Here is a 13702-nt window from a genome sequence, read left to right as displayed (position 1 = left end):
ATTTTACTTTGTTCAAAGGCAGTTTTACATTATCATGTTTCAAATTTAATAAATAATAAATGAAATACACAATATTATATGTGTGGTCCCCGCAATATTTGGCACGTATTTCTTATCATTACTATTCATGTTTCATATAATACATGTTCAAAACAATATGAAAAATTATACATGCCATAACAATTACTATTTCTATGGTATATCTACGAGGAAGCTTATCTATCGGTGGATGTCTTATGACGATGATGTTAATATCTTCTTCACTGTCGATGTTCATGTTAATTTTCTCGAAAATGTAGAAACACAGCGAGTTAAAACTAAAAAGGCTTTATATCATAATTTCGTTGTTATTGTTTTAAATCAAACCTAAGAAAACTAGAACATTTTTTATAAAATGTATTTACGATGGGCATTTACGTGTACTTTTTTCATTATAAACTTATTATGAGGATCCCAAACCAAGTCAACAATACACCATTGAACCAGATAGAAGAACAAACATTCTATGATCACCATCAGTGATAATAGTATTAGTTTAAACATGTCGAATCTAACGAAGATCGTGTACACAACCTCACCACGAAGGAAGCATAAACCGCATCTGTAAACAATAAATAAAACGCATTTTACTTGTTAAAGTAAAAGATAATAATGATAAAATATCATGAATAACAAATATTACGTGACTGAACTGTTGGTTTAATATAGTAAGCCCCAAGTTTACATAGTGAATTGTACTATGGGACATTATTATTTCAAAATTTCGATTCGCGAATGGATATGTACATATGTTCTGCAGTCTTTACAGTTGCAGTCCTTACATATGTAAGAAAACAAGTGGTTAGTATCATACTTCTTATACTCACAATAAGAAATACCTGTCAAGTATAAGCTTTTGACCTCTACAATAATCAAATTCTTTGACTCCCTCGAGAGTCTCGGCTACATACTTGAGGTACTACATTTTTTGAAATAGCTAATCTTTTAGATCGCTTGAGTGAAAACATCACAGTTACAGGCGCAAATTTATTCACATTTCTCTTCAATATTTATAGTGATTTTATAATGACAAATAGAATATTGGGAGGCAATGAAAGGAATCATTGAGTAGTTAATTAAAGTACACTGTAGATGACACCACGCTTTTTGGCAGCAACGAAGACATACTCAACAAACTATTCTGCAGATATAACTATGAATGTAAACGAACAAGGTTCCATTAAAACTCGAAAATAAGTGACATATATAAACTAAACCTGTCAGACTTTACAACTAGATAACTCTCGCATTTTAAGTCGATCATTGCACTAAATCAATAAGACATGTTAATGGTCATAATACATAAAATAAGTAATTTAATCCAGCTCTGCCTGAATTTTAGAAGTGGTAATCGGATGTATAATGAATGGTCTACATGACCGCATACTTCTTTTAACAGTACTTTTGCTTTGCATGTCATCAAATACTGCAGAAGTAAACGATAGAACTTCCAATAGCTAAAGATTAATAATGTTCTTAAAAATGTGTAACCAAAAATATTATTGAAATATCGTACCTAAGCTGGTCACATTGCCAGTAGAAAAGCTTATAATATGAATAAGCAACTTGATAGAACTAAGACAAAAGGCAAAGAATTACAACAACAAGCCTTTGGGTTGATTTACCAAAGGTTCTCACAAATTTCTCAATAATATCCGCCTTAAGAGAAACTGAAGGACGAGTGAAATTAAAATAACAGACAACGCAAAGAGATTCTATCAAGTAAGCATAGATTAACTTTTTTAGTGGTGCAGCTAAAACGAGCTTTGTAATAATACCATTTTAAAGAATCTATTTTCAAACTAAAATATGAAAAGTTTATTCAACAATCCGCTTCCTGGAAGAGGGTTTCGGCCATTAATTTAATATAACACTAAAAGTGTATGCCATAAGTCAGACGATTCAGATCGTCAATCAAGCAAATGGTATTAAAAAGGTTTGATATGCCCAAGATCAGGATTTTTTTTTATTGCAACTGAAATTTACATCTTGGTTAGCCACAGAAAAATCAGTGTATTCAATTTTGTAAAACTACTTACACCGCCATGTACGTGATTATAAAGGATATCATTAAACAGATGCCGGGCCACATGTTGCGCGGTCTCCTCCGCGGAACAAGGAGCAAGTCCATAACCATTATGAACATTGAAACAGTATGCAAAGAATGCTGTGCCCAGTGGGGCATGTAATCAAAGATCCCCAACGGAGCGATCAGACTGGCGTCTTTATGCCAAATACGCCAGAACATGTAGTCGGCGAACTGAAACGTAAACAACATAAATATAACGCATCTAAATATATGCAAAATCTTTCAAAGTATTTTTCAAACACATTGTAATGTAATTTGAAACTGTGTAGCACAGCCTCGGTGGTGTGTGGTACCAATCAGCCTCTTACCAATGAATTATTATCACTAACTAAATTTTCCACACGCATGTTTTAACTAATTCATCTGTTGTTTCTGCCATAATGACTTCTGACTCAACTCTTGGCTGTCAAGAGAAGTCGAAAAATTTAATGGCTTTTGCGTCAATTGTTTGTTCCAATTTTAATTAAAAATCGAAAATCTTATTAAAAGAAACTTTTCTACCGGCGCACGTTGGTATATTTCATAAAACGACTGTTACGGTGGCAGCAAAATAGATGCAGATATCACATGTATTTACTGAATTTTACTAGCAAACAATTAATATAAAACAGCATCCGTTTCGCAATTCCTGATCCAATTACCATGAAATTTTCAGTGAACCAATAAAGTAATCTCTTGTTATGTAACTGATTTTACTTTTTTAATGTAGTAATGCTGCATTTTATACTCAGAAATAACATTGACTGAAAAAAGACATCAATATGCTATACGTTAATAATGTAAATGGAATGTAATGATCACAAAGTATTTACATGTCTAGTTACATTTATTTAGTTTTTAGTTAACATAATTTTAATACTTCTATTTTGAAAACATGACTCAACAGCTTATAGAACTCTTTCTAAAAAAAAACTTTTTCGAAAAAATTTTATTCGCATCTACTTTACTGCTATGTATTTGTGCGTAAGCTTCAGTAAGATAATTTTTTAGAATATTTATTCCTGATTATATTAAAATGTATATTATCCCGATTTTCAATTAAATATTCTCATATCAGATATAGAAATGGAATATACGGTACGTTTGCATAAGTTTGTGTATTTACAAAGCCTAATTTAGTACAGTATTACACACCATCGTAACAGGAAAAAGAATATTCGTCATGACGCAGTCTTTGAATTGCCTCAGTGCGGCCACGTGCTTTGCAGCCCACTGACCACGACGCTCTTTCCAGTCGCAATACAAAGCGAGAGGTATATACATCAGAGTGATCATCTGAAAATAAAAAGAAATCACGCGTTTAAAGTAATGCTTAATACGGGTATCGGAAAGTAATGTCGTTTTCTTAAGTCAAATTCATACGACTATATTGACTAACAAGTTTTTATTTGTAATCAACAATATATTCTTACTTCATTATCAACAACGTTTTACTATCTAGTTTGCAAATTTTCAATGCTGGAGCGATAAAAATCAACCGTTTTTTTTTTTGTAATATATGTCGACATAAACGACATAATCTTCCGGTCCCCCTATTAAAAACACTTCTATGTGAAATGTATATAATATTTATTAAGTAATAAAATCTCAATACTCTCTTTTCGTAATATCTCCAAAAAACTAACAATTTTTCACTTTAAACCGACGAGACCATTTCTCTTAAGAGTCGTTTACATTATATTTCTGAAAACTAGATTTCTACAATGGAAACTTCTAAATAACTCGTTCACAATTACTGTTCATTATGTGCAACACCGTGATATTTGTGCACCATTCAGTAAATTATCGTTATAATCACCGCCCACTGACCCTCAGGGATGGCTGGCGATTTCAATGTGAGAATCTGAGATGGGATAAGAATGAGAAATTAAATTTGAATCAGGTATAAGGATATCCGTAAACGAACGAAAGTAACCGATAAAGTCCAGCGAAACGGCGAGGTGAAGTAAGCAGACCATGGGACAAAGAACAGATGACCCCTGGCACGTATTATTCTAGAGTGGGGAACACGGCAACACGTCGTTAAGAATTTCGATATTGTTGAGGTCCTCGGAATGTGTTAGATGAAGGTCACATCCAACCGATTCTATTGTAAATCTATGAGAGAGGCCTATGCGAAACCGTCGACTTCCCATCACTGAAATGTCGATGGCGATGACGCCGAATGGCCAATTAAATTTGAAATGGGAGTTCACGTTTAGTAGAAGTAAACCTTGCAGGAAGAACAGGCGTGTCTTGATGATTTAGTTAGTGAACGCGAATTGACTATAATCACTAACTTCTAGATGTAAAATTCTATGCTGTGCGATCCGTTGCTGCTGTATCGATAGAGAAGACTTGTAAATTTTTTTCGGCGTCAAAATAGCTCATCTTAATCGCCAAATAATGATTGGGGAGACACTGCAGAGGCTATTTAGAACTCAGCGTGATGACCTAAGCTATTTTAGTCTTGTAAACGCAGTGGAGGTACCGGTCGCGTCAGTTTTCCGACATCGTACATATCTGAGTGGAATTGTCCCAACTAAGTGACGTGCCTGATATACCTACAACAAAGCTAACTATGATGTTTATAGTGTAATATTTAATACTTTTAAATCTATTTAAAGTTTTCTTGGTCGCGAGCTGTTCCGAACGACTTTATTTATACTGCTGTAAAATAGTTGTCCGTCAATTTGAGATTTAAAAAAAAATTTAACGTAATTTATTTAGTTTATTATTTTTGAAGTGATAAAATTATTTATACATTAAATGTGAAATAAATAATACAACTTTACTATCCATAAATATTGACCAATGCATCACTAAACCAAAATATGATTTCGCAACGCGTGAAAGTTCATGCTTAGAGTATATAATTTAAATATATTTCAAACAAAAAAATGGCACTAGTTTTTTATTTAAATACTTATAACGTGTAATAAATAATAAATAAATCGTAATAATATGCAAACACAAATTAATTCCGTAATGTACTATTTACACAAGTTTGTAAACATCTTCCTCTTTTTCTTATTTTGTAGAAGAAAAAAATAAACTTACGTTGAACCAGCATGTAAGCAGTTTCCATCTAATGTTGATATAGGCGCTAACGCGAGGATCTTGGTCGCCGGACATGTCTATAGATAGAGTCACAACTGCTGTGTATATCAAATTCAACAGAGCTATTATATAAAACCAAAATCTTATTTTAAATAACTTTTCACTGCTTAGCAGCATTTTAATGTACTTTTTATTATAAAAAATGTTTGTTTTTATTTTTGCAGAATATCTGTCCGCACGGGCGTTCATTGATAAACTAAAGATAGTAATCGATATTGCACGTTTGTCTTTCATACCAATAACCTTTGCATTTAAATATGTTGACTTGTAATATTTTAATTTCATCTTTGTGTTCATAGTATCATACGCAGTTAAAGAATTTTAAAATATTACTAATTGATTAATGATTATCCATTTCAAGTAACTACAAAACAAACACGTGATTTCAAAATTGAACTGCATCAGAACACACAAAATAAAAAAAACTCGTTTTATTCGAAAACTATTTGATTTTTAGATGCGGGAGTAAATAACGGATATGCCGTTCAAATTCAGTAATTAATATTTAATCGAGCTGTTGGTGTAGCGGTCGTGCAAACAGCTGATATACAAAGTGAGATGTATTTAAAAGCAAATTTGTTTTTCTCTTTATAGTATAAGAGGGCTGAGCGAAATATTTAAACATAAAATGTGTGATAAAATATGTTCTTGTTCGTATCATCTAAAGGTAACTAAGCGATGGCTTGTTTTTGGGACAAATGTAAACTGTACTGCTTAAACAGGTTCATTCTACAGTGGGCGTACTCGACGCGGCTTTGTAACAATCGACGTCATCGTCATCATTATTTCAACCATAGATCGTCCACTGCTTATAGAATATGCCATAGGACTGGCCATAGAGCTGCACGCCAATCTCAGGTCTCTACTCCAATACCTTACGGCCCCAGAGGCAATTTTTCTGTTATTTGAGAATAAGGCTATAACATATTCTCCTGTATGAAATAAGAGCTTCGGTAATCTACGAAAATGCTGAGAACGACGAAGGAAGGGTTGATAGACGGTAAGAGTCTCTCATAATCCTGGTTTTTCCCCAAAATGGACAGTATCTTCTCACCCTCTTTGAAAACATAAAAAAGACCGCCTCTCTTATCATCCATACTTCCGTCCCTATATAAGGTACACATTTTTCAATTTTCAAAATGATGAAAAAGGAGTGCCCGTTTCAAAATCATAATTTAGTAAATTCCAGAAGACAAAATTTTGTAAAATGCAAAAATTGTCCCAAAAAGAATTTAAATTCAAACACTTCAATACAAGCGTAGTAAATTAATGTACGCATAGCTTGAATAACCTCTAGTGTCTGTTAACCAATAAACAGTGCCAAGAAAGGATAGTCAAGGTCAATAGCTATCTGAGTAACTAATTTCAATCCACAGACACACTAATGATTCCAGCTGTTTAAATACAGGATCTATAAAAGACAATACAATAACGTGAGTAGATTTTTAAATAGTGTATCGAACACAATGATTGTACCATAAAATATCCTAGATAAGGAAACTTTTAAAATAATCTAGTTTTTCGGTCGACAAGAACGATAATAAAAAAGTTATGTACACTGGACACCGTCATCGTAGCCATTGGATAATCAACCGGTCTCGTCGAAATGAGGTCGGATTGCCTATCACAGGAGACGCTACCCCCTGAATATACTAGATACAGAGAAAGAGAGGGCGGATCAACTGGCCAAGGACGCGGCCCTGAAGAGTAAATGAAGAGCATACTACGAGGAATGCCCCATCTCAGTTGTTTAGCGGTAGCTTAGTTTAGGAAAATTTGATGAATGGAATGGGAGTTACATGGAAGGCGAACGACGACATCGACAACGTGTAAACTTTTCCCGGGCGTGATCTCAGCCTACTGCGCGCTCCGCAGTATCGAGCTGGACGCGTTCTTGGGCCAGATGTTCACGAGGCACTGGAGATTATTCGAGTAATTTCAGCGGTTCATGCTCAAGGAAAGTCCCGCGTATTTCAGTGAACCGGGTGTAGACCAGACCATGACGTACCTGATAGCCTCCTGTACCTCATTCGGAGGACTGAGACACGATTTCGAATGCCGTTTAGGAAGAATGATCGACGAGACGAGCATCGCCTCCATTGTAAAAGACGAAGGAGGCATTCTTCTTCAATTACTGCAGAAGGAGGATCGAGAATGTAATTGTGATAAATAAAACATAAAATTAGAAATGAAAACAGGGTGGTGTAAGCAGTTTAAAAAAGAATAAAACATAGAAGAACAATAAAAGTAACAAAATACAAATAAATAACTTAAGCTTTAATGTAACAAGAATACAGATGAAAATACAGATGAAATAATTTTATGACAAAATTGTTCCATTGTTCCATAATGATTGCAAGAGAAAAACGAAAAGTATTGCCATACAAAAAAAACTATTTTCTATATCGAATATTTCGGCCAGCACGTGCGGTTGACATATATACAAAACACAGAGAGTTTATAAGGGCTCTTAAACTGCATCTAAAAAAATAAGTATTGTCATACCATTAATCAAATTCATTTAAAAACAAGAAAAAAGAACAGGAAACTTTTCTAATAAAAAAGTCACAGAGGGACTACTGCCACGGTCCTGTGTGGTCACATCAACCTATTTTTATACATGTCGAGTGGCAACACCAAATGTGGTGATTTTTTTTTTACATTTCCGATTGCAGAGCCCGAAGCAAACGTCTTGGTAAAAACGATGTATGTAAAAGTTTTACGCAATTTTGCACTAATAATTAAACATAGTTGTGTTTACAAATATACGATAATATATACGATAGTAAAAAAATATTTTAAATATATTAATAATATTAAACATTATAAGGACTTAAATTGAGAGTTTTTTTTAAAATCATGAAATATAATATTTCATCAAATGAAATATATTAACGAAATCTTTCGGTCGTTTTCTTAGACTTTACAATATCGTCATTTGCAGATCAAAAATAACAATATTTCGTAAATTGAGCGCCCAGGAGCGCGAATACGGTATAAATGTTAAAAAACTCAATATGAAAAATGCGTTACAGATATTTGGTATCCTTATTGTTTCATTTATTTATTTAAATTTAAATATCTAAGTATGTAGATTTTGAAGTGTTTTGTTTAACAAATAACTTTCACTATGAAAACGCTTGAGAATTCTTAGTGGTGTGTAAGTATGTTATAATACCAATTTTCAGCATAATTTTAATGTAAAAAAAATTATAAAACTTTCCTTTTGAATGAAAGTAATCGAAGGCTTAACCAAAGATCTACAGTACGTAGAGCCTCATTTATTCCAGCGATAAAATAAATATATATAGCAGCACAAACACAGCCATTTCCGGCTTAAATTTCATTTTAATTTTAATTATTATAAAATCTACATTGTTTTATGTAAATGTTAATTATTAAAAGATGTCACTGAATTCAATAATAGATGAGTAACAGAAGTTTTAGTTTTAGATTTAGGGTTTTTTAAAGGAATGTTTTGTATTTTGAACGAGCACTCGGGAATCTAGGCTCAGTATTGGTATTTACCCATCAATAATAAAATAAAGGCGTTAAAAAAAGTGGGAGTTGACGTATATAAAGGTTGTCTGGTAGAGATCGCCTCGAGCGTAAAGACCGCCCCTTGTATCTTTATATAAATTGTTTATTTTTTAGTTATAATCTATAATGTACAATAAAGTGTAAAAAATGAATAAATGAATATCCTAACTATAAATTTATTATTGTCTATTTCTTTGATTATGTCACCAACTCGTGACATTTGCGTGGCAGTTAAATCTGCCATTAAATACTAGAATGTCTTGACGTACCACGAATAAAGCTTGGTTAGAAAAAAGGACGGTTAAATAAAAGCTATGTATAAATTAAACTAAAAATTATTGTTTTGTTTAAGAGCTTAAACAGATCCCGCCTCAGTATAGAAGTATAGTTACAAATATTTAAGAATCTTAGTAACTAATTTTAATCTATTAAAAAAATTCCAAGTGTTTAAACAAAGGTTCTATAAAAGGCAACACAATGACGTGAATAGATTTTTAATAGTTTATTGAACACAATGATTGCGTCATGAACCATCCTAGATAAGAATACATACAAAAAAAATAATCCAGGTTCTTAATTTTAATTATAAATTATGTAATACAAACTTAACAACATAATTAATTGTAACAAACACAGTGATAAAAACTAAACTGGTAATTAATTTCGTACCTCTTATGTAATTTATTATTCACAAGATCTAACATAATTGGTAACCACAAATTTGATGTTGAATATGCGGAAAGTAATTTTTACATGACATTTTATACATACGTATTTATTAAATTTAATAGAATTTTTTTTTGTGGAAAAAAAAATTTTTTTTTGGTCATGGTGGACTAACACTTGACAGCGCGTGATGATAATAGATGAAATAATCTTCGTTAATAAATGGCACCAGGTTAAATCCGCAAGTCAGCAAGCAGGTCATCTCTCCGCCACGTGTAAATATACTATTAATTATATTTAATATCACACGCACATTGGCCGTATTTCCCCACACTAAGTATACGTCGTTTTTCATGTGGATTTTGGGGGCCTCTAGTACCCCCCTGTTTAGTGTGGGACAGTGATTTTACTGTTTTTAAAATAAGTTTTACTGTTTTTAAATTAATTTTATTTCACGTTCTCTTTCATCCTTCACATTATTTTTTGTTTCTTCCTTTTATGCTTCACACGATCTGTCATTCTTCGCTTGCAAATCTATTTCCTTGCATCGCTTTCCCTACCCTATACATATTCCTATATCATTATTTATATTAATTATTTTCAAACAGACAGACTTTCCTACGTACTAAAGATTGACCTGTATTTATTTTCTTTGTTTACATTTTTTTATTCTCCTATCGTTATGTAATTTTTATTTCTTGACCTTTACAGTCTTATCCATTCTTCTATTATTAAATTTACGTCGTAAGGAGTCATGTTAGAGTGAAAAAGCAAAGCTTTCTTTTATCATCTGCCTTAATCGGTGACCTGCTAAAATTGAGACTCAATGATATTTTCATTATCATTATCATTATCATCATTTCAGTCGCAGGACGTCCAAAGCTGTACATAGGCCTGTCGCATATATTACCAAAAGGACTGGTAGCAAGCGGTCTGCGTCCAGGTCTTCTGGCCATCTTGTACGTGGAAGTACTACACTGCGCTTGCCGGTTTGTGGTCTACTTCAAAACCTAGCAGCCATCAATACTTCGCATATATTTCCAAAAGAATCGGCAGCAAACGGTCTGCATCCAGGTCGTCTTACCGCCGCCACTACTAATTGCCAACCCGCTGGGCAACGACGATTACATTTGTCGTTCGGTATTCATCAATGATTACTAAAGACTCTGACATAAAGTTAATGATAACCACAAATAACGAACAAATTTATGGAAACAGGTAGCGAAATTCATAATAATAAAAAATAAATCTTAAAACGTGAACATCACATTAGTACATATACTAAATATACAGTTGGAAGAGGTAGTGTAAGTAAATACAGAATAATCTCCAAATTTAGACCATGTATCTCTAGGAGTAATTTCTAACATAAAAATCTAGTACGAAAATAAAAATATTAGCACTTTTTCTCTACTTTCGTAAAAATAAAGTACTAATTACATGAACATGACGCCTAAAATAAATTAACTACTCATAATCAGATATTTTTATTTGCTATTTTTTATAGCAGGCGCTTCTAAAAGTTTTGTCTATGCTATTAATATTTACATCCATCGGTGATAACAAAAGAAGGCATCGTAGCCACATGGTGAGCACTTAGACCAAAACTTTTAGTCTCAGGTTTTTGTTAATTGGGTTACGGTATTCCCGGTCTGTAGTAGAATGCGACTTTAAGAAACAACAGGTTCATGGGCGCTAGGAAAGAAGGTTTTTATTGTCCGTTAAACAAAGACTGATTTTCTTTCTAAACAAATTAAATGAAATGAAAAAATAAAATATAGGGTATCCATGGAAACACCTCTGTGTTACAACAACGAAAGGAGAGGCAAAAGCTTTAGAGATGTGAATGTGCTCTCAATATTCAGCAAAATGCATCAAAACTTTTACAACTTATTACAATCATTGTAATATCTTACATTAATTTATTATTCCTATTTTAAAGCCATTAACTTCTGGCAGCACAAAGTCTGCACGAACAGATAGTAAACAATGATTAATATGAAGTAATCCGAATTTTGAAAACGGTTTTTCTTACTATAATATCATTACGATTTTTATTATTGTTGAAACCATTGATTTTAGGACATACATTAATTGACAAAAATGAGCTATACACTCACCCTCTTAGTGCTTGCACCTATAACTAATTATACTGTATAACGAACACCTAAATGTTTTGTATGGGATTTTTTCTCAAAAGTAACATTCAATTATAAGGGGAACAGCGTGGTGGTATATAAAAAACAATTTTTGTTATGCTTAACATATATATGCAAGAGTGCGTCTTTGTTTTGTGCACGTAAAATTGTACAATGGTGCACAAGTAATCGAACTTACTACCAACAGCAGGTACCGATCATTGGGCTACGAGGTTAAGAGATAATAAGCGGTCAATTGATTACACAACTAAAACCCGAGATCAACTAATCAGTAATTCATTATCAAAGAACACCGCAGTATGCGTGTCGATATATAATAAGATTTATCTAGTACAGTCTGATTCTCACTAGCTAAAATCCAGTACACTAGTGCTGTCCCGGTAAATATACCGATGAATTCGATTAAATATTTATTCCAGAAATGTTTACACACAAGAAGAAACCAAACTTCTATTGTTTCTATATTTAAGTAAATCTTTACATGAAAGAATTAATCAAAACTAAACTACGTCACATTTAAATATCCATTCAACTCAAGATTTTACCACCGACCTGCTATGGGCAGACCATTTCACTTATCATATTATAGTAAAATACTTTCCCATTTTGTTACCATGGAATAAAAAAACTATCACCAAAATAGTGCCATCATTATCATCATTGTCAGCCGATAAAAGCCCACTCCAAGGCCTTCTTTATAGATCGCCACCATGAGTGCTTTTACGCTACGCGCTTCCAGTGGCATCCCGTGACCTTAACATTGTCATCGGTCTACCTGATAGGTAGGCCTAGGTCAGCATTCTAGAACCTTTTGGCCACTAAGGCCGTCAGTTCTAATGTTCCCCACACACTGTCACTTCAGATTAGTAATTCTTCGAGTTACGTCGGTGACCTTAGTTCTGCAGATCTTTTCATTTCTGGTTCTCGTAACGAATAACACTCTCCTTTGCTCGCTGTGTGACCTTGTGCCTTATTATAAGACTCGTCGTAAACTACCACGTCTCTCATCTATAATTTATCACCAACAACACTCACTGGTCAAAGAAAACATCAACAAAAACATCAGACATTGCGTTTGTTTTGATATGTCGAGTATTTGTATATTTTTTTAATCTCAAAGGCTGAAACATTTTAACACTATCTACGTGACTAAGTTTACAAATTATGGAAATGCCTTAAAAACGCTATAGTGCGCCAGTATAGACAGTATATTGGTAGCAAAAATAGCTAAGTTTCGGCCTACAAATGGACTTACTCTCTAGTAGGAAAAGATGCTGAAAGCTTTCCATTTTACCTAAGGGGTAGATTAAATTTAAAGACTACCTTTCCCAATGAAATTAAAGACAGAAGCTACACAATAAAATTGTACATTTGTTCCAAAAAAACACGGTTATGACATGTACAGTTTAACCGTGTTAAATTGATTAAGAAATACAAACATACGCATGTACATGCATGTATAATATCAAGACCAACCGACCCGTACGATCATGCACGTACCGCCATTTTAATCGTGATTTTATGCGTCAATCAAATGACACTAATTAGAAACGGTTGGACGCAGATTATACAGAGATTGTTTACGTCCAATAGATAAGAATTCATCTCCGGCTGAATGAAGTATCTTCACGACAATCCTATGTATAATACTCACCTTTCTTCTGTAAAACAGCGCGATCTTTACTTAGTAATAAAAAATGTTTTGTACTAATTTAACTATTGTAAATAAATTTAGGTACATCCATTAAAACAATTAAATACAGTAATACATTTTTTTTTCACGTCAATCGTGGTTATTTATCTATTGTTCTATTATTTCGATGAAGTTAGCCCTTAGGCTTTTACAACTTCGTCAGATATGAGTTCACGGAGCGGAAGAGTCTGTGAACTATACAAACTAAAGCATTCGTGTTTCATAACCTACATTTGACACTGGTGGAGGTTGAGGCAAGTTTTTTATTAGTAAAAACAATGTATTTTTCTCAAAAACCTATTCATTAGCTTCTTTTTACATTATCCCTCTCTTCATAGTTATTTTTCGTTGGATGGTAACAGTTTGCAGGAAAAAAGTTACGAGATCATACCGAGTCTGATTTATAAAAAAAGCATG

General features: G+C 33.1%; 1 protein-coding gene across 1 annotated transcript; it reads right to left on the bottom strand.

The window, feature by feature from the left end:
• Window positions 1-19: 19 nt before the first annotated feature.
• On the bottom strand, window positions 20-5329 carry LOC137933018 (androgen-dependent TFPI-regulating protein-like). The gene is made up of 4 exons (XM_068776745.1): window positions 5168-5329; window positions 3263-3403; window positions 2079-2299; window positions 20-601 (listed from the first exon to the last, which is right to left on the bottom strand). Exons 1-4 carry the CDS (start codon window positions 5240-5242, stop codon window positions 388-390), a joined length of 651 nt encoding a protein of 216 aa, XP_068632846.1. The 5' UTR covers window positions 5243-5329; the 3' UTR covers window positions 20-387.
• Between the last annotated feature and the right edge of the window lie 8373 nt (window positions 5330-13702).

The sequence above is a fragment of the Battus philenor genome, unplaced genomic scaffold, assembly GCF_028537555.1.
Source record: "Battus philenor isolate CCGP_79_NKW_IND1 unplaced genomic scaffold, ilBatPhil1.0.hap1 SCAF_12, whole genome shotgun sequence".
NCBI lineage: Eukaryota > Metazoa > Arthropoda > Insecta > Lepidoptera > Papilionidae > Battus > Battus philenor.
This window is presented reverse-complemented; position numbering and strand designations above follow the sequence as displayed.